At 43.5% G+C, this 23,246-nt stretch overlaps 2 protein-coding genes and 1 non-coding gene across 9 annotated transcripts; 1 reads left to right on the top strand and 2 right to left on the bottom strand.

Annotated features, from left to right (window-relative positions):
- Positions 1 to 519: 519 nt before the first annotated feature.
- Positions 520 to 22,271, top strand: LRRC34 (leucine rich repeat containing 34). 7 transcript variants are annotated; one of them, XM_051781746.1, is made up of 11 exons: positions 520 to 732; positions 1,016 to 1,134; positions 2,007 to 2,131; positions 2,290 to 2,354; positions 3,093 to 3,176; positions 4,203 to 4,331; positions 5,586 to 5,681; positions 7,028 to 7,182; positions 7,274 to 7,429; positions 8,511 to 8,637; positions 8,914 to 9,859. In XM_051781746.1, the coding sequence occupies exons 1-11, from the start codon at positions 724 to 726 to the stop codon at positions 9,115 to 9,117; spliced, it is 1,269 nt and encodes a 422-aa protein (XP_051637706.1). In that variant the 5' UTR covers positions 520 to 723; the 3' UTR covers positions 9,118 to 9,859. The 7 variants fall into 7 exon arrangements, 5 of the variants coding, with proteins under 5 accessions (XP_051637706.1, XP_051637703.1, XP_051637702.1 ...); XR_007903584.1 differs by lacking the exons at positions 520 to 732; positions 8,914 to 9,859 and adding exons at positions 9,870 to 9,969; positions 22,176 to 22,271 and having other exon boundaries at positions 739 to 1,134; XR_007903585.1 differs by lacking the exons at positions 520 to 732; positions 8,914 to 9,859 and adding exons at positions 9,870 to 9,969; positions 10,510 to 10,765 and having other exon boundaries at positions 739 to 1,134.
- MYNN (myoneurin) lies at positions 11,499 to 23,226 on the bottom strand. The gene is made up of 8 exons (XM_051781735.1): positions 22,928 to 23,226; positions 22,138 to 22,436; positions 19,634 to 20,445; positions 18,116 to 18,275; positions 17,249 to 17,427; positions 16,879 to 16,962; positions 16,368 to 16,454; positions 11,499 to 15,210 (listed from the first exon to the last, which is right to left on the bottom strand). The coding sequence occupies exons 2-8, from the start codon at positions 22,401 to 22,403 to the stop codon at positions 14,942 to 14,944; spliced, it is 1,857 nt and encodes a 618-aa protein (XP_051637695.1). The 5' UTR covers positions 22,404 to 22,436; positions 22,928 to 23,226; the 3' UTR covers positions 11,499 to 14,941.
- TRNAV-AAC (transfer RNA valine (anticodon AAC)) lies at positions 23,174 to 23,246 on the bottom strand. The gene has a single exon. It is a non-coding gene; the product is annotated as a tRNA-Val (tRNA).

Genomic DNA, 23,246 nt, shown 5'->3' with positions numbered 1-23,246 from the left:
AGGTGTGTGCTGGGTGGAACTGCCTTCTCACTGTAGCAAGGAAAGGAGGCACTCGGAATGCTATTAAAGCACTTTTCACTCAGATCTAGTATCCTGACACTGGTTAATCTGGTGAAGGACCCAGGTACAGTGCATAGTCCCACAAAAGCATGGGAAAGGGAAGGCCAGCAGCAGATGCGGTGTGAAAAATCCTCCAGGCTGCTCAGACAGTGAGCGCTCTCATTTCAGGGAGGTTCCTCAAACCTGGGGGAAGCTTTTGGGGGAAGCTGGGCTCCATTTCCCCTGCACGGGTCTGCCTCGGGTGGGTGGAGCCCACGCCCTCCTGCTCACATGGGCAGTAGTGGAGGCGCTGGGGGGATTTATTTGCTGGAAGGGGCCAGCACAAGCATCTTTGAAGTAGGGACTGATCCGTGTAACCACGAGCGGTTCTGCAAAGGCTCCTCGGAGGAGGGCAGAGCACCAACTCCATGCTCTGGGGGTGAGGTGACGAACCTCCCCTGCCCTTCCCGCAGGTCTGAGCACCCACAGGGGCTCGGGGGGCTCCTGCAGGGCCCGGGGCTGCACAGAGCAACCCCCGCCCGCCCCTCCGGCTGCGGGCCGGGACCTCCTTGGAAACGGGCTCCGTTACCAAACATTGTTCCCCTCGGAGCAGCCTGGTTACCAAATTTACTCAGCCCTTGGCCGGTCCCCGCAGGTTGACGCGGGGAGAAGGAGCAGGAGGTCATGGCTCAGGTAAGGCCTGCAGGGCTGGGGGTTCATCTGCTGTGCAGGGACCACTCCTCTGTTAGCTCAGCTCCTGTGCCACAGCAGGTCAGAAACACCCACCAATCCACGCTTTCCCCTCATGCTTTTCCTGCCTGTATCTGTTACCCCAGTGCTGCATACCGAGAGCTGTAACCCTTTGCAGACCGAGCCCGTTTTTACTGCTATGCAGATCCCAGCACAAAGCCCGCTCCCGGTGCTGTTGCTAAGCTGCCATAACGATGCAGTAACGCTTTGTTTTGTTTTCCGGCAGCACACGTCGGTTCGCCCAGATCTTCACCTGCACTATGTGCAGGCCTGTCAAAAATCGGGCCAGCCTGAAAACCCCTTCGTTGCTCATGTGCTTCAAGAAGCTGACAAAAATGATGAAATGTAAGGCAATAACAGCGTGTTTCAGACACTTCTGAAAGCCTAAAACAGGGTAGCAGGATGAGGAATTGAACGATGAGAAAGTTCTGCAGTTTCAGGCTTAAACACAAATCAAATTTAGCATTTACTGCTGAAGTTCTGGTTTGACTCATCTTGACATCATCTTGGCAGAAGTTTGTAGCTATATATCCTTTCTGGGCAGCTTTACAAGCAGTGAAAGAAAAAAAAAAGGTAAAAAATGTACAGGATGGTGCCTTTCTGTCCCTTAAAAAAAGCCAAACCGAGTGTCTAGTCATCCTAACTCCCTTCCTTTTGTCTTGCTCCTGTTTAAAAAGCCTCAGCTGCATCCAGTTAGCTTCCAGCTGGTCATGCTTCCCTGAGCTGTCTCTGAATCCTGCCAAGCTATTAACCACCCAAATTCTCTCTCATTATGTGGCTAGGTAGGGCTTTCTCTTGTGGATGCTGCTGGGGTCAAAGTTAATTTTCCTTTGGGGAAAAAAAAACCAGAAAATAAAACGGTTTGTGTTAGGTTTTGATCCTGAGAGCAGGATGGAGTAAATAAAGCAAAGGGAACAAATAAAAAGAAGATGATGAGGTAACCTCAGGGATAATCTTTATTTCCATCTGCCTTCCCCTCATCTTGCTTATTCCTGCTTCCTGTGCAAGTGTGGTTCTTGCAGCTGTGCAGTGCCTTCAGAAAGGGCAGTGCTGAGGGACAGCTTGAATCATGTTATCTGCTGGTGTTACCAAAGGTGTATAACCATGTGCAAGCTCCTCAGTGAGGGCAAGCACGGCCACACCTCCTGTCTGGAGAGGCAACTCATTTCTCTGTGTCATTTTCCTTCTCCTTGTGTGCTTACGTTTTTATGTTGCAGTAGATGTACGAAAGGGATCACATTAAAAATAGCTGGAAATAATCACCCAGTGCCTGTGCAGAGAGTTACAGATGATGATCTTGGAGTTCTTGCCTCTGTCTTACGCCACGCTGCATTTGTCAAAGGTAGGGTTTTTCCATGAGTGTTTAACATTGCTGTGCTAATATAAGAAAACATGATCAGTCTTGATTTCAGTCTTAGTTCATCTTTGTTTCTTTTTGTTTAGAGATCAGTTAAATGTAGGTATGCATCTGTCACATTCCTCATTCTTCATCTTTTTCAGGTTTGGATCTTGCTTATAATGTATTGACTGATGCTGGAGCAAAGACCGTGGCAACATTCCTCCAGGTGCCAAAGTGATGGTTATCTTTCAGCAACTTGTAATTTATTTGGCCATGGAAATATTTATATGTGGTGTATTGGAGACAAGAATGCACTGGTTTGGCAAAATTCCATTGGTTTTGACTTTCACACCCCAATCCATCCTGCTAGAATCTTGGGTTGTATTCTCTGTGGAGATTTTTAATTTCTGGTAGAAAGCCATTGGATATTTGGCTAGGGTGTCCCGAGGAAAGAATGGTGGAATAAGCTACAAGGCTTTTAGGCTTACAGTTCAGATCAACAGAGGGGATAATGGTTGTGTCAAGGGCCTTTGTTTTAGCTTCTTTATCACCTGTATTAGCCTTTTTGCAGGCCTAAACATAGGAAACTTTAACGCTGCCTTTTTATCATTGTAAACAACTGGAATACAGATGGAAAATGGTAAGCTGTCACCCGGTGCCTGTGTTCCTAGAGCTTGGGGGGTGCCATTAAATTCACAAAATGCACCTGAGCTTGACCATGTGCCTCGTTAGGTCATGCTGAACACATGGGATCCTGGGTGGTTCCTGTAGGCCCCATGAGGACTCCCCATATGCCTTTCCCTCATTATCTGACATACTCTGGCATTCTTTAACTACTTTTCCAGGTCAGGGGCTGCCTGAAATGCAGCAAAGGACAGAGTTTTGTATGTGTATCCCCTTTCTGAAAAATACAGGTGTGCTCTGGAATAAACTCTCATTGTTTCCTGCTCTGTTTGTTCCTAAGGAGAACTCCTCTCTGCAGTACCTGAACCTCATGTTTAATGACGTTGGCACAAGTGGGGCAGAGCTGATAGCAGGAGCACTTCATGTGAGTGTTTGTCTGGGAGGTTTAGACAGTGGCATCTTGTTGGATATTTTTGCTTTTGATGACCAGTACTGGCTGTCCTGCCAACATCAGAGCTGGCTCAAAGGGGCATCTGTCCTTGCTCCATTCAGCATGTTGCTGTATCACAGGGATACAGCACAAGGTCTGCCTTGTTTTCCCAAGGCAGACCTCAGAAAGCAGATTTCACACAGGTGAAAGTTGCACTGTGCTGCCATTAACACTTAATTATCTATAAAAACAATTGTCTATAAAACCCACAGCTACTGCAGTTCGATTTTTTTTCTGTGTGAAAAATGCTATGCTACAGGATATAGAATGCCATCTGGTTTTTCCCTTTCTTTTTTTCCCCCAAAAACATTGTATTAAATTTGCCTGTACCTTCATGTCAATATTTGTCTTGATTCAATCTGTCTGAGACATGTTTTCAAAACTTTGCTTTACAGCAGCAGCACAAAACCAAAGTTGTTATTTTTGATGTGGTTTCCCAAGGAAATGAGGCTTGTGTGTAAGATTTGTTGTTTTGTGAAGGAGACTCACGTGAGCTCTTTCTTCCTCCTCCACAGTCTTTGAACCCTTGAACTGATTTCAACTAAATTTGACAAACCTCCAAAACACTGAGGCTGTGCAGGAGATTTGTACAACACTGGGCTTGTACAATGCTTAACAGGTTTAAATTAGTTTGATGCACTTTGCATCTCAGATGCCAATTTAGGCAGAAATATTTGCCTGGATTGTCTTCATGTGAAATTTGTGGACTTGGGAGAAACAAAAGTTTTCAAATACTGGAATTTTGCTTGCAGACTCTCATGTCTTTGATGCCACTGAGAAGAGCCTGAGCCAACAGGATAAGTTATCACTTAGTTATCTGTGTTGTCACTTTGACACAATTCTTCTCAAAGGTTGTTTTGTCTCTGTGTGACAACAAGCAGGATTCACACACAAAAAAGGATAGTGTTGTTTTTCAGGCCGTTTTAAAGGAATAGATTTTTTCTTTTTAATTTTATCTAGAGGAATAGAAGTCTTGTGCACATGAGAATGACTGGAAACAAAATAGGAAACCAAGGTGGGATGTTCTTTGCTTCAATGCTGCAAAGTAACTCAACCTTGCAGAAGTTGGATCTTGGAGACTGTGATCTGGTGAGTAACCCAGTAAAATTATCAGCAATGACATAAGTCTTTCAAGGGTATTACAAGGGTCCTGTAGAGCTTAATTAGGGGGGATTGCCATCTGTTGTCATTGATTTTTACATTTTGTGACAGCCAGAGGTGACACAATATATAATACAGCAATGTGTGCTTGGAAAGGCACGTTGCACAAAGCACCTGGGAAGTCAGAACTGATGATATTTTAGAGCCATTGTGTCCCTGGGGATATAAGTGCTTGTCTTTCACATCCTCTGAGGTTTGTTTCTGCTGCTCATTTCTGTTATTCCAATCCTGTGTAATTCATGTTGAAGAATGGACTTTTTGTTCCCTGGAGAATCTTTTCCTTCTGAAGTGTGCAGTGCTATAGCACCTGAAAGTCACCCATCCCATAGCTCTGTTGCTCCTCTCAGATCCATAAAGGACATAAGCACAGCAGTGCTAAATTGAGTAGAAAAGCACCAAATTTGATCTTGGATGACCTGCTTCCTCCTGGAGTCAGGCACTGAGACTTCTAACACAGTGCACAGGGAGACTCAGGAGGGTTGGAATGGCCTGTGGATCACTTTTAAAAACATGTAATTTTTTTCCTGGAAATTCAGAATTTGCTCCTAGACTAGAGGGGGGAATAACCCCTCAGGAATTGTGAAGGTCTTATGAATACATGAACAAGAAAAGTATAGCCAGTGTAGGATTTATTCAAAAGCTTAGTATGTGTGTTCTTGGTAGGGAGTTGATTGAGAGTTGGTTTAAAATTAAGTGGCTTTGGGTGTGGACCAGCCTAATTGGAAAGTAGCATAAGTAAAAATTAGTGAGCAAACCAGAAGGAAATAAAAAAAAATCCGAATTGACCCATATTCTAGAGTCTCATTTCTCTGTACCACGTGATTGATACTAAATTTGAATTTACCTAGTGGAACACACATAAGCTGATCTTGTTTTATAAATCAGGAAAACCAAAATACAGGATCAATTAAATGGAAAAATTAAATGGATCTTTGAGATCCATTATTCTTGCTTTTTATTTTCTGAGTTGCCAAGTCATTTGTACTATTTAGTCTCATTCCACTCTACTCTTCCATAGGCAGTTGGCATTGGTATTGTCAGAAAATCTGTTAGGTGTCTCTAAGCAGTTGACTATTGTACTCCAGAGGACAGGGGGGCAGAAACAATAGTCATGGTAATTTGGCAGCTTGAGCTATACATTAAATAGGTTTCTCTAAAGAGTTTACTTGTTTTCATTTCCAGGGCCTGAAGTGTCTGATAGCAATAGCCACAGCCCTGACTCAGAACAAATCCCTCAGAGCAATAAACCTAAATCGTCCCTTACTGTACAGCCAAGAGGTATGTGAGTGACTGTGGTGTCAGCTCAGAGAGGAGCATAAGCCAAGTCAGTGCTGATGTATTTATGGACATCTGAACTACACAGCTCTCTGGAATTTCTTGCAAACTGAAGCAAGTGGTTGCAGAAATATTCTTTCTCTTTCTGTGCAGTCACCACCTGCCCCTGTTTAACTAGAAGGTTAAATTTTAAAAAATCTCTTTCTTGGTACATTTGTTAAATAATGGGCTGATGGAGAGGGCTTGGTATTGGAGAACAAAGTATTCCTTCTGCTGTTCCAGCATGGAGTTTCCAGCATTGCTCAGCAAACTGAGGGAGAAATGCTGTTTAGCAGGAAATGAGGGGAAGCACAAAAGGCTGCTGTGTACCTGAGTCTAAAGAAGAAAGACACGCTGCAGCAACCCCCCACCTTCCCTGGGCTGGGGGCTTTGAATGTTTCACTCTGTGTGGCTGGTGCTGCTCAGCTCGTGGCTGTAGAGTGAGGGCTGTGGTGGATTCACCTGCCTGGCAGAAGTTCCCAGGTGTCAGTGATAGGAACAGTGTTTTCCTGATTGCACGAAGGCCAGATCGTCCTCAGTTCCCTAAGGTGAATTTAACAGTTTAAACAGATTTTAGTTGTTTCTTTTCTACTAAGACAGTTTTAGAAGTCAATTTAAACTACTGCTATTGAAAACAGAGGCCAGTAAGGACCTGGTCTGGGTATGTCAGAGACTATTGCCACTGTTTCCACCTTTGACTCTATTATTTTCCAAGGCCTCTGGGTTGTTCCCTTATTTTTGACTCTCAGTACTCACTGTTATTTTGTTAACTAAACATGCCAACTTGAGAACAAACTTTCTTTGTCTTACAGTGACAGGACATATTTTTTCCCACAGCAGTCCTGTTTCCTTTTCATAAAATCACAGGATCATTAATGTTTGGGAAAAACAGCAGGATCATTGAGTCCAAACTTTGACCAATTCTTTCTCTTATGAAAGCATAGATTAGCATCATGACAAAATACTTTCAATGTTAGCAAAGACTGACTCAAACATTCAGGTTTTTAAGAGCAATGACTGGAAGGAAAACTGATCAGACATAATGACTAAATGTTGGTGCATCTGATATTTGCAGGGATGTAGATAGTACTCTAAATCTGCAAATATATTTCTAGTATTTTTCTTTTTTTTTTTTTTCCATCTTCAGCCTTATCACAAGATGTTGTTTCATGGCTATTTTTATACAATATACAAAATAGAACACTACTGTTGACCGAATCTTAATGTTAGTTATGTATCTCACTTGTACTGAAGCAAGACCATGCCTTATCCTAAAGTTCAGCTTAGTAAAACTGCGTGTGTGTTTGTAGGAAGAGACCACAGTCCATATAGCTAAGATGTTGAAGGGCAACTCTTCTCTCGTGGAGCTGCACTTGAGCAAGCATGAAATGAAAAACTTTGGTGTAGAGCGACTGTGTGAGGCCCTGTATGTAAACTCCAGCCTGAGATACCTTGACCTCAGCTGGTAAGAGTCATTAAGTAACATATCCATGACTAACAGAAATTAATTTTCTTAGCACCTATTTTTTTTTTAAATATGTGCATCTCTCTTTCAGTAATAAAATAACCTCCGATGGTGTAAAATTCTTGGGAGAGCTGCTAAAACGGAACCAAAGCCTGGTAATCCTGGATCTGAATGCAAACAGAATAGAAGATGTTGGAGCCACATACCTGAGTGAAGCCTTGACTGTGCACAACAGGACTCTGCAGGTGTTAGTATCTGCACAGCTTCCCCAGGGACTGCAGGTGTGGGGAACCTGGACTAGGCGGTGGCAGAACTGGCATCAAAGCTGTGTGCTTTGATGTTGATCAAAATAGGAAAGTCAGGAAGTTCCAAATGTTTTGGTCTATTTTTCCTTCTTGGGGAAAGAAACCTGCGAGTGAGAGACTGGGTGGGATTTCTTTCCTAAGCTGCCAGGTGAGATGCCCCAAGACCTGTGGGACATCCTGGGGTGCTGGGGGTGAGCCCCAGGTCTGCTCAGATCTCCCACAGCTTTTCCAGTTGCTCCAAGAGGTGTGTGGGGGGAAGGCAATTAGATCTGTCAGTTCTTTCTGCATCTTTAAAGAGCAGGTCCCTGTGGGGCACAAACGAAAACAAGAGCTGCAGGCCTTCAGAATTCTGAGATAATCAGATTCCACGCAGGGATAAGGCACTATATTTGTTGATTCTGATCTTCAACACTTAGGAAGATCCTCTATTTAAGTTTGCTTCCGGGTGAACCCAGCAGAGCTGTAATCTCTCCACCAGGGCGTCTTTTGCAGCCGCGTTAAACCCTCGCGGGCAGGATGTAAAAGCTGATCAAAGGTGTTACCTGGAGCCATTAGTTTTAAGTAGTAGACTGAGGAGGTGGCGGCTCTGAGGTGCCTCTGAAAGCCTTCCAGGTTCGCTAACATAAAAATAACTGCCACTCCACAAAGATCAAAGCTTAGCCTGGATAAATGCCAAGGCTTGGGCTTCAAAGCAGACTAGAGATGAGACCTGGCCACCATGGAGCAAGTCACTGACACCGGGGAACTCAAGAGTGAACAACCTTGGCTGCATGAGCCTGGAGAAATAGAGCAAGTCATAGTCCAACTGCCTTTGGCAACCTGAGAAGGATATTATAGTAGGACTGGCCTTGATACAATTAAAGAATTGTATTATTAATGACAAATATAGAAGTTCAATATATATTATATAATAATAACATATAGAATAAGCATAAATCATAGTTAAACTCTTATTCTTAACTAAGAGATGTGAGTTCCATGGTCTGGCATGCACACTGTGTAACTGTTTTCTCTGTTTGTCAGGTTGTCAGTAGTAAGCTGCAGTATAAGTGGCAAAGGACTTACAGCTCTTTCAAATGCAATCAAAGCAAACATGGTACTTTCCTATATATACATCTGGGGGAACACATTTGATGAAGATGCTTGTATGGTAAGTGTTTGTTTCTGAACTCCTCCGAGAGGGCTGGGTTTTGTTTGTTTGTTCCAATTTGTTTTTACTATCACTGGGTAGACTACAGCAATTAGTGAACAAGATACCTGATTTACTGTTTTTTTAAAAAAATAATTATAACTTGGTGGTGCTGGATTGAGACAGTGGAGATCAGCATACTGAAGTGATTGAGTACTTACTGTGTGTTATGTTGTAGAGCCTTCACTGCAGTCAAAAAGAAATTTTATCTGTCATATTCCTGTTTTCATTTTTCAGTCATTTTCAGAGTTAATTCAGATGGGTCGCCTGAGTCCCAGCTGCACAGACGTGGCTCCGTACGAGGTGGACGGGCAAGCTCAGCTGGCAGAGCTGTCCCACGGCCTCCAGAGGGAATACTACTGGGCCCCACGGCACAGGGTCGTGGCAGACAGTGCTGCCAACGCCAGCCTGGGACTTGTAGCTGTTTCAGAGTATCTGTGAGTGAGGCAGCACTCTACAGGCCTGGGCTTTGCCTGTCTGGTTTCTAGTAAAATAAATTATATCAGTGTCAGATTTGCTTCATGTTGTTTCTTCAGGTTTAAGTCTAAAAGGAATCTAAAACTGCTTGAAATGGCAAAATGATAAAATATTGAACAAATGACCTTCAAATTCAGTGCTAAATAATGCCCAGTCTATGGAGAGTCTATTACTATGAAAAAGTTTACACCCAGGCAGAGCACACTGACAAAAGCTGACACCCAAGGCTGCCAGGCAGCAAATCAGACCTGCTGCAGAGCAGGATTCCTGCTGGAGCTGAGAGCTTTTGTTACCATTCTACTCCATATACTCTCTCCTTTTACTTAGTAATTGCATCCTTTGGATCTTCTTCCCATAGGGACATTTTCAAACCAAAGTAAGTGAACTTAAGCATTAAGCCATGATCATGGTGGATCTTCAAAGCTAGTGAATGGAGTTTACTGGGATATACATGGAATTTTGATTAACTTGCAGCCTGTACTTGTTTCTTGCACTATAAATAGGAACCACAACCAACCCTGGTGCCATTATTTCTTCCTATCTCTTGAAAACTGTCTAAAAACTTTTCTGTCATTATAGCCCTGTGGCAATTCCTGCACATGAGTTGCATTTAATGGTAGTTAAACATTGTTTAAGGGTTTGAATGCAGACTTTGTAGAAGTGTGGGAATCACTCAGCTTGTTACCTTTTTCCATCCACTATGCTCATCTCTGCAGAAGTGACTCCATTTATGCTCCTAAATAGAAAAAGTCACCAAACAGAGTCATAGATTATCCTGCTCTCCTATCTATGAGATCCAAGCATGAGGAGAAAAAGGTAAGGAAGTTATTTTACCAATAACAGCTGAGAAGCAGCAGCACAACTTCTGCTGTTCTGACTCTGTATTATCACAGTGGGAGATGTACTGACACCCCTTCCCCAGCTGAAATGACCAAGGCAGTTGTGAGAGCTGGTGTGTGTGTAGGTTTTCTGCCGTTTGATTGCTTTTTTTTCCTCATTGTCCCTTGCCTCCACCCCCAAACACAAATGAATCAGGCTCTGTTGCTCCAAAAAGCACCTGATATCACAATAGGCCTTAGAGGTAAGCCCAGAGCAGGTATGTTTGTCCTGCACACCTGCACAGGGCCCTCCTGACCTGCAGCCACTGTGTTGAGCACAAAGTCCATGTGACACACACTGTGAACACCCTGTTTTAGAGGGGAGCTTATATTTTAACTATTGTTAAACAGGAAGGATGGAGCAATGAGAACAAAAGTTGAGGATACACTGGACGTGGTTGTTTGAGAAGAATCTGCATGCTGTGAACATTTCTAAGTTTTTAAAGAATTAGATAAGCCTGTATTGGTATTTTCCCAGTGTTGCTGCTCTGGGACATAGCAGGCTACACTCTGTCTATAGTCTACAGGGAGGCCTCGCTACTGAGATACTGGTGACAGAATTTCTTGTCAGAAACACCACTAAAAGACTCAGATTAAGGTATTTTTTCCATATATCTTTCTTTCCTTTGTCTGGTATACGAAGTTCAGACTAATTTCAAATTAATCTTTAATTTACTTGTATGAATGACATTCATTAATCTGCCATGGTAATGGGGAACCAACTCTTCCAAGAGCAGTATTTTATTTTTAGTGATGTGGTTAAGATGGCAACAATATCATACAAAAAGTGTGTCAGGATAAATGGCACCTACTTTCAAAAGTGCTGGTGTATGTGTTTGAAATATTTGCACTCTCTCTGACCCCTTGTTTAACAGCAACATGCTCAGCCTAGAAGAGCACTCTGCATTATTGACAATACCCATAAAACCAGCTCATGTGTTACAGTTTACTTTTATATTCTCTTGTAAGTAAAGGTTGCAGAGTAATTCCTGAATTCTGTATAAACAGCTTCCTAAAAACTAAAATAATTATTTGTGCCTAACCCTGTATTGCTTAAAGAGAACTATGCCAGAGACTGCTATTGCTTTTCTTTCTCTGAAAACCAAACCTTGACATCTTGTAAGAATTTATCTTGTGTTCTTTGGAATGAGAGAATTTACACAGGCTAGAATCTTTTGCCATGTTCTAAGTTATTTTAGTAGCTAAAGCAAGCATAGTCCTGCTCTGAAAACCATCCTTCCAGCTTTTAGAACTTGTTCTACTTTGCTGAAAGGCAGAATCTTTGCCCCAGTTTCAAAGGGAAGGAAAATGACTGATCCAGCTGGGCAGTGGTACAGCACAGGTCCCCTAAAGCCCACTCTGTGCTCCAAGGGCCCCCACGGTCCTTGTTCCAGGGTGCTGTGAGAGGGTTGATGTCTGACTGTTTCCCTCTTGCTACTGGTGCAGTCATAAACAGGAGACACAAGGTGAGGGAAAATTACAAAACAAGTTTATTAAAGTCTAACATAAAACACTTCAGGCTAAATATGTACAACCCCCTCCCTTCCCAGGGGATTATAAAATTGAGAGTTGAGGTATATACAAACAACAGAGGAAAAATTGTATATACATGACATACTTTAAAAATAATTTAACCAAAAAAATCAGTTATTAGTCCTTATCTGAACTTAATTCTGCAAGGCTTATTGAGCCTCTCCGGGATCACAGCCCTGAAATCCTTCATGTGGGACTTGTCTGTACTTGAAAATTGCTCTTTAACAAACGATATCAGAAAGGTTGTCATGCTTTGTGCCCACTTATGGGCACAAATTTGGAAGTAAATGTCATACAAGGAGCTATTCTCACCTAAATATTTCCAAGCAGCCAATTCAGAGATTTCTAGATGCAGAGAAGCTATCCAGGCAAAACTTGCACCAACTTCAGTGCAAAACTGACTGAAACAACAGCTTGTGTCTTTGTCTCTAAATGACTGTTAACAGAATTATTAAAATTCCTTCTTTCCTTTTGCAAGGAGACGTCTGCCTACAAAGATTCCATGCTTTCCCATATTAATCCCTTACAGAAATGACCAATACTGTTATGAGCCTTGTACCTCCCAAATGAACCCAGAATCCCTAAGCCTAGGACTTCAGATGTGCAGCTGATTTCCATGCATCTATTGGCAAAAGGTACAGTCCAGACCTACAGCCTGAACACACCTACAAATATATTTATATATATATATATACTTAAAATCTATATTCTAGTAAATGAATACAGTTTGTAGAGATCATACCTCAGCAGCTGAGATATCTTCATGAAAAATGAGGCTAAAAATCAAGATTCTCAGATGGGGACTCAAGAGTGCAGGTCACTACATTATTGCTCCAAGACAAAACTACAAGCCTGTGTATTCTATTAAGAAAGGTTAAAATTGTTGTCTTGTAAAAAATAATGATTATCTTCTTGCCTATAAAGAAAACTAAATGACTAATAAAGCAAGTGTTACTGTTATAAGTATCTAAACAAATCCTGTATAAATCTAAGCACTGTATTTTTTAAAAAAGTCTGAAATCTAAGAATACAGTAACAAGCTATAATTTTAGAAATATAAAACCAGTCCAAACGAACATTGTTATGGAATGCATTTTCTATGTAGGAATGTAATTATTTTTTAGGTTTCTTTCCAGAGCTAGTTCTCTCTCATGGTCATTTATCCTGGACATGTTTATCTTCAGCTACTTTTCCTCAGGGAACAGCAGCATATCGTTAGTTTGTCTTCCAAACCTGTTTAGATATGGAAGTTATCAGTTATAGGGTGTTTCTTTCTCAGTATTCATGACTAAGCCTACATCTGTCCCAAGATTTCTGCTCTATTTTCAGAGAGAGAAAGTAAAGAGGAAGCTTAGGACAAGCTACACACAGAAAAGATCCCAATCTTTGGGGTTCTTCAGTCTTAAATGGCAAGGCTAAGGAATCCCTCAGGGGCTACAGCAACAACAGGAGCTAAAAGAGAAAAGAGGGGAGGAAAAGGGGAAATGCCAAAGAAACAAGAAAAAAAATACCAGAGAACTTCATCCTTTGTCTTCTGCTAGTGTTATGAACATCAGCTGTTCATAAATGTTGTGGGACAGAGAGATAAAAAAATTAAAGGTCAGGCGAGTCCAGCAATAATCAGCTCCAGTGGACAGAATGAGAAATTCCTGAATTAAGGATGTTCCCATTGAACATGGCTGTACTCCTGCTGTCCATGGCAGACTTTATCAGCAAATTTACCATATATTAAAGCATAAAATACGATCAAGCAGCAGGTTTTAAACGTGGCATATACTAAGATGGTCGACACAAAGAAGCAAAAGGTCTATTACTTTACAAGTACAAACATATAGGAAGAGAAAAATAAATCTATAGTCATGGTCAGGAATCAGGGGATCACTCGCAGAATATTTAAAAGAAACCCTACAAGAAATTTTTCATGAGTCTGTTTAATTAAGGTGCATATTAATTATTACTCCGCGTAGAACAGGATCAGTTAAGAGGTATCTCCTATGCTCTTCTATTTATCAGTGTCTGGACACAAGGCATCAGTGGAAATAAATGCTAGCACCAAGTAAATAACCAACAAAGTACAGCTTTAAATGCATTGTTGGTACAGTATGATCACTGTTTCATTACTATTTGATGATTACTTAAATAATGCTTACATTGCTAATGGCACAAACTGGCAAAATAGAGTAGGAGAGTACTCCTATGGTCACCTAGTCTTTTATGACCCTACCAAGACACTAAAAACGTTGCTTTTTAAATATATCTGTTGCCAGGAATAAAACATATCTTTATATGGGCCTTGCTAGGTACCAGTTTTGTGCATTTACTGTGGACAAGTGACATGATAGTTAAAGCAATACACAAAAACTTCAATTAAATTAGTCACACTAACAAAATCTTCCCTGGAAGAATATCCATCTGCTCTGCTGTATTAGTCTTTAATACCCCCTCATGTAGTGTTCACTTACTATTTTCACAGTGAAGGGCAGGATTTATTTCCTCTTCTGGACCTCCTGTCTAGCACAAGAAGCAGCACTACAGTAAAAAAAGGATTATGAAGCTCTCGTTGACGCCTCACAAATTAAGTCACTGCATCTTTTTGTCTCATCTACAACATGCATGTTCCAGCTCTCCTTTTGTTGCTGTTTGTGCCAAACCCAGGGCAGTTTAGGGATGTGAACAATAAATCTGGGACAAGATATGACAATGCTGGATTGACTTAAACAAACAAAGGCAACTTGTTGGAAAGAAAACCCAGTAGTTACTATGCCATTAGGACCCTCTGACTTGCCACACTACAGAAAGAAATTAACCTTCCTTTACTCGTCTTGTCAGGAAAATACACCCAAACCTTTTTTTCCCTCTGGTCAGGCTTCACCTGCAGATGGCACTTCTGGCAGCCAGCAGCAAATCTTTGCAAGCACCTCAGCAGAGCCCTGACCGACCTTCCCCATGGACCATTCCAGCACCTTGGAGTGCAGGCTTATGAATATAGCCAAATTATGACTTTCCCTTGCATCTCTGGGTTAATATTCTTAAACTATTAAATATGGCTTAAAATATCTGTTCTCAAGTGACATTGTGACACATCAAATCAGCAGAAACATGGGAGGAGATCTCCAAGACACATTAACATACGTAACAGAGAATTCTTAAGGCAGGTGTTGCTGGAAAGGAATCGTCTCCTGGAAATCAGTGTTAATTGCAAATAGAAATCTGATTGTAGATTAGCACAATCCAGCACTGCATGATGGAAATGCCTTACAGGTGTCTTTACACAAAGGGAAAACAAAGAACAAGTCCAATTCAAAGAGCGTGACTGCTTGTTTGATCATGTGCATCTTACCAAACGTTTGCAGGTTCACTACCAAACTACTGCTCTGTCAGTACAACTGCTGCAAGAAAATGAACTGAGGTTCTGAGTATCCAGTCACAGCAGATCTCAGCAATGTTTCTGATGAAGGGGACTGGCTCCCCGTCACGGGAAGCAGCATCTGGTGGTCTTCAGTCCCAATGGGAAGAGGAAGTGCTAAAGACATCTCAGAGGGCTTCACATCTATGGACTCCGACAAAGGACTTTTCTGACTCTGAATGGATTCTTGTTCATTGAAAGAATTATCGAGTGCATTGGAATCGGGGGGAGTTTCAGGTCCTGAGGAAAAGACAAAAAAAAAAAGAGATGTTTAAAAGTTCCTGTGCAAATTCTGCAAATTCCTTCTCAACTGACTGTCAAAGCCAACGCTTGGTGTGTTGCAGGCTGCCTGGACAGCTGGGATACCAGTGGCTTCCATGTGCTGGAAAGCCAGAGCAAGCTGTAAATACAGTGTAAGCACAAGGAATCACATCTGCTGCTGCTTGTAGTGTGACAACTAGAAGGATGATGCATTCCAACCTGATCTCTACTTGGCATGGTACAGGAGATAACAAATCCTTAACATCACAGTGAACAAAGGACCTTTAAAAATGTAGTTATGAAAGTTTCCTTGAGATTTCCCACCCCAGAAAATCTCGGAACCAGAGCCACAGCCAAGCATCCTTCTCTAACTAAGGTAGCAATGTACAATGTATCATTTATCCATAAACTTCTTTGGAAAAAGATATTTGTTAACACAATTCCAGCCAGACGCATTATAGATTTTATCCAGTCACTTGAGAAATGACTTTCTATTCCTAATTGAAATCTCTGTTAATGGGCTCCTCGCTACCTTCCTGTTTGAACACAGCCTGACACTGCTCTTGGATGGCTCTCAGATTAAACCACACTGGATATCTGACCCTTCCTCTTTCAATCACGCTCCAAAGCCTGTTATTTCAGTGCTGGGGCACTTCTGTCTGCCTTCTGTCTCTCCATGAGAGCTGGCCTGCCTTGGCAGCTCTCCCAGTTCACACCCTTGGGCTCTGCTGGGCCCTCTCCACACTTAATGCTGCTCTCCCCTCACCCCAGGCTTCCTGCTGCACTGGGGCCTTCCTAAATTCAAATCTGTCTCTGCACATGGCTCTTGCTTTCTCATTCTCTCTCTCCCAGTCCAGATGGGCACAGACACCTATTATTCCTCTTTCCATATGACAGAGGCAGGGATTTATGGCCAATACACAAGGATGGACAGATGAGGTGTACAGAGCCACTCCTGAACAAGGCTGGATACCTGAACATCTCTAAAGCAGTTGCTTTTGGCTTTAAAAGAGAGCTATTATCCAAAAATCTTTTATTTTCTAATTTTAGGCCTGCATGAACAAAAAGATTTATTCAGCACTGGAGGCAAAAGAGCTGATGTAGTTCCTTAACCTTTCTTTGCACAAAGAACTCACCTGCGTGAACTTTCGTTTTGTGCTTCTTTAGATTTTTTATATCCGTGTAAGAATTTCCACACATTTCACAGATAAATGGTCTTTCACCTGAAAAATATTGGTTTGGTAGTTAGAACAATCTTGACACTGAAAGAAAATACAGTTAGAGATGCAGGATAATGGATTTCAATGTTGTATTTTAAAACACAACTTTGTAGCTCTTAGTTTGTCTGTGCGTCTGTACTCAGAATAAAATTGTTTCCAGAATAACAGTTTAAAATAAAGCAAGAAGGCCTTAAAAATTTAAAGTAAAGCCTTGATCATACATCAACACCTACGCTGGTGCAAAGATACTACTCTGAAAAAGGCAATTAAAAAAAAGAATTACTTTTTTCTTTACATTATGTTAGCCCAGAGATGCATAAATTAAGAAAATCTGCTACTTTCAGGTACAGCCCAATACAGTGCATTTTAAAGGCAAAAGGGTAGAATATAATTTATAGTGCAGGAAGCAGCTTGTCCGAAAACTGACCTGTATGGGACCGAAAATGTTTATTGAGCTCTCCAGAGGAAATAAAACTCTTTTCACAAATGCCACAGATATATGGCTTCTCTCCTAAAGGAAACACAAGGACTCTGTTATTTCAATACATAAACCAGAATACACACAGAGAACAAATCAAACTGAAATGGAGCTAACGTCCAGTGGGAGAAAGAGCTCCCTAAACTGGAATCAGAGGGAAAAAACCATGAGAAAGGAACTAGATGACAACTCCAGAGGTAAATTCTGTGTCATTACCCATCTCCAACCCTTCTGCAGGATCCAGCCCTCCCTGGCCAGGCCTGTTTGTGCTCCGTCCCTTGCAGGTCCCTTCCAGCTCTGGGATTCTGTCCCCCCTTACCTGTGTGTTTCCGGGAATGGGTGATGAGTGAGCTGGAGACAGCGAAGGCTTTCCCACAGCTGTCACACACGTAGGGCTTCTCCCCGGTGTGGCGCCGGACGTGGTAGGTGAGGGTGCTGGCCTGGGCAAAGCGCTGCCCGCACCGGTCACACACGTACGGCTTCTCCCCGCTGTGCTTCCTGCAAAACAACACCCCAGTCACCTCCAGGAGGGAAGGGAAGCAGCACCCACTGCTGAGGAACCTGCCTCAGTTAGTGCTTCATCCCCAAAGCTCCTTCTGCTAATGGTCTGGGATACAGCAGAGATGTAACAACTGAGTCTGGTCTGAGCCTGCAGTTCTCGCGGAGTGAAACTCATGGCCTGTTCCATCTGGGATCAGCACACCCGTGATTTCCACGGCAGCTGAACTGAAATACGGGCCCTGCATGTGTAACATGCACCATGGGAACTCAGCATGCTTTGCATTTTAGTGAAAGACAAGATGACGATTCCCAACAAGGGAATACCATTCCTGCTTCTGCCAAAAATGCTGAAAGCCACACACAGACAGCAGCGAGAACTGCTCTGTCACTTCCCACCACGGAACTCTCTCTCCCTGGTGCTGCAAGCAGTTTAAAACAAACCCTGTGCCCCTGCCACAAGGATACCAGTGCACAGGCTGCAACATTCATACAGCACAAATCTCCTCCCTAATGAGCAAGTACATCCATGGAATTATTCTGTTAGGCACTGTGAGAGAAGTCCCATGAGAAAAGAGGGAGAAATGCCAAAATTATGTGAATGTGTAACTCTTGCTCACACTGGAGTAAAGGATTCTATTTAAGCAGACTCAAGGACAAGCATTTGCAGGATCTCCCTCGTGCCCACCTGGCGTGAATCTTCAGGTTGCTCGAGGTTGCGAACTGCAGGTTGCAGACGTCACATTTGTAGGGTTTCTCCTCTCCGTGATGCATCCGGCTGTGGAACACCAGCTGGCACTTCTGAGCAAAGCCCTTGTCACACAGTTCACACTTGTATGGCTTCTCCCCTGGTGAAGAGGAACACACTTGTGCTCTCTGTATTTACCTAAGAAAGCTTTGCAATCCATGACCCGAGCAGAGCTCAGGTGTCTGTTCTAATACTTCACAGCGGATAACAAGACTATTTTGTAACACATTATGTTTGTGGGGAAAAAAAGGTAATAATGTTTTTAATAGTGCCACTTTCTCCACATTATTTTGAGAATGCTGCTACCATGTTTTCAGACTTTTTGCTGGTTATGTGTATTCATCACTCAAAATATTCAAGATGAACTAGTAAATCATCTGCTTTTTCTTGCCTGCCCAACTAACAAATCTATTTCATAGAAAGTCTTCAATGTACAGTCTAATGCTCACTAATTTCTTATTAGTGTCTGCTGCAGAATGCTGCAGGTACTTCTCTGACTAGTCATGTTCTCTTAGTGCTGAACAGTCTCCTGCAAGGGCTTGTGCAACTCTGCAGTCCCAGATGACAGTAAAAAATGCCTTTCTCTGCCATTCTGTGGCAGGGCACAATCAAACCACGAACTCAACAACTCACAAGCATATTGTGTACATAAAATCTTCAAAAGTAAAAGTATTAGACATCTAATGTGCCATCTAGCAACCAACACCATGGAATTCCCTGCCCACTCATGCAGAAATTCCCAGGACAATACCCTCAGAAGTACAAAGTACAGCTGACATTCCTACCAGCACCATCCCTGAATTCTGCTCACAATCAGGCTCCAGCAACTTGTTGTTCATCATCTTTTTAAGTCAGACATGTTGTTTTAAAATACTTAAGTGTTTCTAACTGATTCTTCTTTGATGCTTGATATGACACAAACCCCTGGTAACGTTACTGAACGCAACATCACACATTCCAGCTGTATTTTTACTAAATAAAATCCCAAATGCTGTAGTAATTCAGCCAACTTCTCTACTTGTTTCCGAAGACCCTAAAGGACAAGTTATGTGTAACGAGATTGCATTTTTTCCCCACTTTTGTTCTCAAACATGCATTATGTTTTGAAGTTTAAAAAAACGCAAGAGGAATTCTGGTATCAAGTACAGAAAGATTTTCATGCTCTACTGACAGTAGCTTTTGGCACTCCATCACTCTACAGAGCTAAAGCCAGCTCTTCTGAGTCTCTCCAGAAATCAAGATGCTCAGACTTATAAAGTCCTCTCTAGCTACTAAAAGTAGAAACTATGATTTTGTACTGAAAAATGCTGAAACATTTTATGCTACCAGGATATCAGTACTATCCCAACAAACAAAATTTCAGGAGGAAGAAGCGAGAATGCAAAGATCTTTCTAGTTCTGCATTCAGAGGCTGTGTGTGATTTCAGGTCTCCACAGCCCACGAGGCCAAAGTCTTACCTGTGTGAGTTCTTACATGTGTTTTCAGCTGATTGCACTGGGTGAATGCCTTCCCACACAGGTGACACACGTAGGGCTTCACCCCCTTGTGTATCCTCATGTGCCGACGGAGGCTGCTCGCCTCAGAGAACACTTTCCCACACGTGTTGCACACTGGCTTGGCTTTGGAGTACTTCTGGTCCAGCTCCTCTCCCGAGCTCTCCAGCTGGTAAGAGCCCTTGTCACTGGCTATGTTGGACATACAGTGCTCCTTCAGGGCACAGCTCTGCTGAGGCTTCCCCCGTTTCTGTTTGGCTGCCATGGTCTGGGCCAGCAGATCCTGCACTGCCAGCGTCTCGCTCTCCCCCACGGCTGCCAACTGCAGCTCGGAGTTATCACTGCCCTGGGCAGCCTGCTCTGTTATCTGGGTGGCCAGTTTGTTTGCATCTAAAAACATCTCGATGGATGTGTTCTCGGTCACATCGTTCTGATACGGGAGAGATTTATTCTCTGTGCTTTTGGGGGGGCTGAAATTCTTCTTCCGCTTTTTGGGCTGAGGCGATTTCTTTTCCAAAGCTGCTTTCTTTGCCAGGGGTTGAACCAGCTCTGCAGCAGCAGCAGCAGCAGCATCTGCTTTCTCCCGATTATTGTAATCTCTGAGAGTCAGAAGGCAAGTCTGCTGATTCATTTCAACGTTCCCAGTGATACTGGATGTCTCTGTGGAAGAGGGATTAGCAATAAAAGCAAAGTCCTCCATCTTGATCTTGCATTTAGTGACCACTTCTTCCACTTTGAGATAGTCGGCAGCCTGGTGAATCTCTTTAACATTCCAGCTGCAAGGAAACAAGGCTTGGGTGAAACACTCCGGACAAAGAAAACATTTGTTCTGCACCGACTGTATCGCGCAGGGACACAGCTACGGAAAAGTTACAGTGTCAGAAAATATAACTTTGAGACCACACAGGAAGGTCTGACCTCTCAGTGCTGCAGCAACACGGGGCTCTAGAATGTCTATTCCTCCTGAGCTGAAGTCATTGTCTAGTGGGGTCTGCACACCCTCGAACTGAGGATTTTTATTTCCATTACATGCCTTTGCTGAATTTTAAGTTAAAAGTCAATTTGTAAGGTGGTGATGCTTATTGAACCAGAAAGCTCAGAAATCACAGCAGAAAGAGATAAAACACTGGAGAATAAAATGCATAAATTACCATCCCATAATCCTTCTGGCAAAAGTGTCAGGTAATTCACCAGCAGCACATTCACCTCACCAATTCTGTGAGGCAGATATTAATTTTGTTTTATAAAACAATGTGAAAAGAGTCTTAATTCTGTATCAGCTGCACACAGACACCACTAACACCAAGGAAGTCCTCATTTAAACCACTGCACTCTATTTTGCAGTTCCTGCAACACAGACCTTGATGGTTTAGAAAAAATTGATCTGGAAAAGGTGGCAACATGTACCATCAATGGGTGCCACCAAATTTATGGATTTACAGCACTTTAAAGAGAGATCAATGGTAAACAACATAATTCTAACACTCTATTACACAGTAAATGCAGTTGAACAATAAGTAACTTGCACAATTACTCTCTGTACATGAATACAACTGTTTCAGCATCTTGTACCATATGAGCACCGGGTTCAAAAAATCCAGAAACTCTCCTGCTGCAGTCCCAGGCTCCAAGAAAGCTGCACACTTCTGCTCATTTGTAACTGTCAAAGCACCAACCACTAACTCCAGCACATGGCTGTGCACTGCTCTACTGCTGGTAATGCTCGTAGCTAATTAAAGAAACACCCTGCATCTGGACTTAAATTATCGTGAGTTTTCACACTTCAGTAGAAACAAAGGGGTTTTAAGCCTGCATTTGACACCAGACACTGTGAAAGGAGTAAAAACTCTTAACTAGGTACTTCTAAGTAGCCACACTTCCCTGGTGAGGGATGATCTCTTGCTGACAGAAAAGCACTGAAAGGAATCCTCACTGTACATGGAGCAACACAACAGGCACAAATTCAACGCAGTAATGGGGGGAAACACTTTTTCTATGATTCCTTCTGGGCACTGTAATATGAGATTTTAAGTAATAGATCATGCTAATTTTAACAAATGTGATCTTTTGAAATCATGCCTATCCTCATGCATCACTCAGACTTTACTCTCTACCATGTACAGAGTTTCTGTGTGTTTTTGCAAAAAAAGACTACTGTAATTCACCTCCAGAAACAACACACTGGTCCTTCCCTCTCCTGGTAATCATGCAAGATGTTTAACCCCTTCCAACCCAGACAGAAAGAGCGGGAGACTGGAACTATCAACCAGTGAAATATCAGACAACACACCTTTGTTTTGGCACTCCCACGTGATGCAGTATTTTAAAACACGCAAACAGATGAACTTCAAGTTGTTAATATGCATCACATCCACTGTTCCTCCAGAACTTAATACAAAGAATCCAGTTCTGCCTTACCACAAAGTTTATTTCCCTACCCCCTTCCCTCCTTTAACAGCATAAATTACCTGTCAAGGTTTAAGTTTCCCGTATAAATAAATTCCAGGAGCTTTTGGAAGCCATCAGCTTTCACTTGAGTCTGATCCAGGACAACATTATTGTCGGACGCGTCTCTGTAGAAGGCCCCGAAGTACTCGCTGAAGGAGGCGAGCACGTTCCTGTGCGCTTTGAACTGGAACTCCCCGATGACCACAGTGCAGTCGCAGAGGAATCCGGCCTCTCGCTGCTTGTTCAGCCTCTCCAGCAGGTGCTCACAGTGATGGGAATACTGCATTTTGAGAACGCGCTGCAGCCGCTCTGTTCTGACCTGTGAAAGCACAAAAATAATAAAAAAAAATTATTTACGTGCAAGCTGTCACTTTGTTTTGCCCTCGGCGGAGTTAATGATTACAAAAGAGTCAGTGTCCGTGATCACCGAGGGCAGTTTGAGTAGCAGCGGGATGGAGGATCCTCCCGGACTCGGGGAGCCGCCGCTTTTAGGACAGGGGGCGGGCAAAGGTTTTGTGCTCCGCCGGCCCCAGCCGCTGAGCGGTCCCGCCGTGTCACACCGGGCCCGGGGAAGCGCCCGAGCTCCGAGCCCCGCGGCTCGGACCGCCCCGGGCACCGGCACCGGGCGGTCACCGGGCCGGGCTCTGGGGCCGCCGAGAGAGCGAACGAGGCGCGGGACCCGCAGCCCCGCGGCCCGGCCCCGCCGCCGGATGGGTCGGAGCCCGCAGCGCCCTCCCCGGCCCCGCGTTCCCCGCTGTCCTCCCGGCGCTGCTCTCCCGGCCCGGCCCGGCCGCGGCGGCCCCCGCGCACCTGCGGGGGAGGGCGGAGGGAGCGCTGCCTTCAGGCCGCCATGTCCCGGTGACGCCGCCGCCGCTTCCGGGACGCGAGTTCCGGCCGGGGGCGGCTCGGGAAACCGGGGAATAAGCCGGCTTTAGTGTAATGTTCCCGCCGGGCCGCGCCGCCGCTTTAATTAAAACAACTCCGGTGAAACGGCTTTAATAAACCGAGAGCGGCGCTCTGGTTCCTGAGGAAAATAAAACGAGCCTCCTCGGCGGGTGTTTCCGCCCGGTTTCGAACCGGGGACCTTTCGCGTGTTAGGCGAACGTGATAACCACTACACTACGGAAAC

Source organism: Manacus candei, unplaced genomic scaffold (genome assembly GCF_025592945.1).
Source record: "Manacus candei isolate 608988 ecotype Guabito, Panama unplaced genomic scaffold, ASM2559294v1 h1tg000015l, whole genome shotgun sequence".
Classification (NCBI taxonomy): domain Eukaryota; kingdom Metazoa; phylum Chordata; class Aves; order Passeriformes; family Pipridae; genus Manacus; species Manacus candei.
This window is presented reverse-complemented; position numbering and strand designations above follow the sequence as displayed.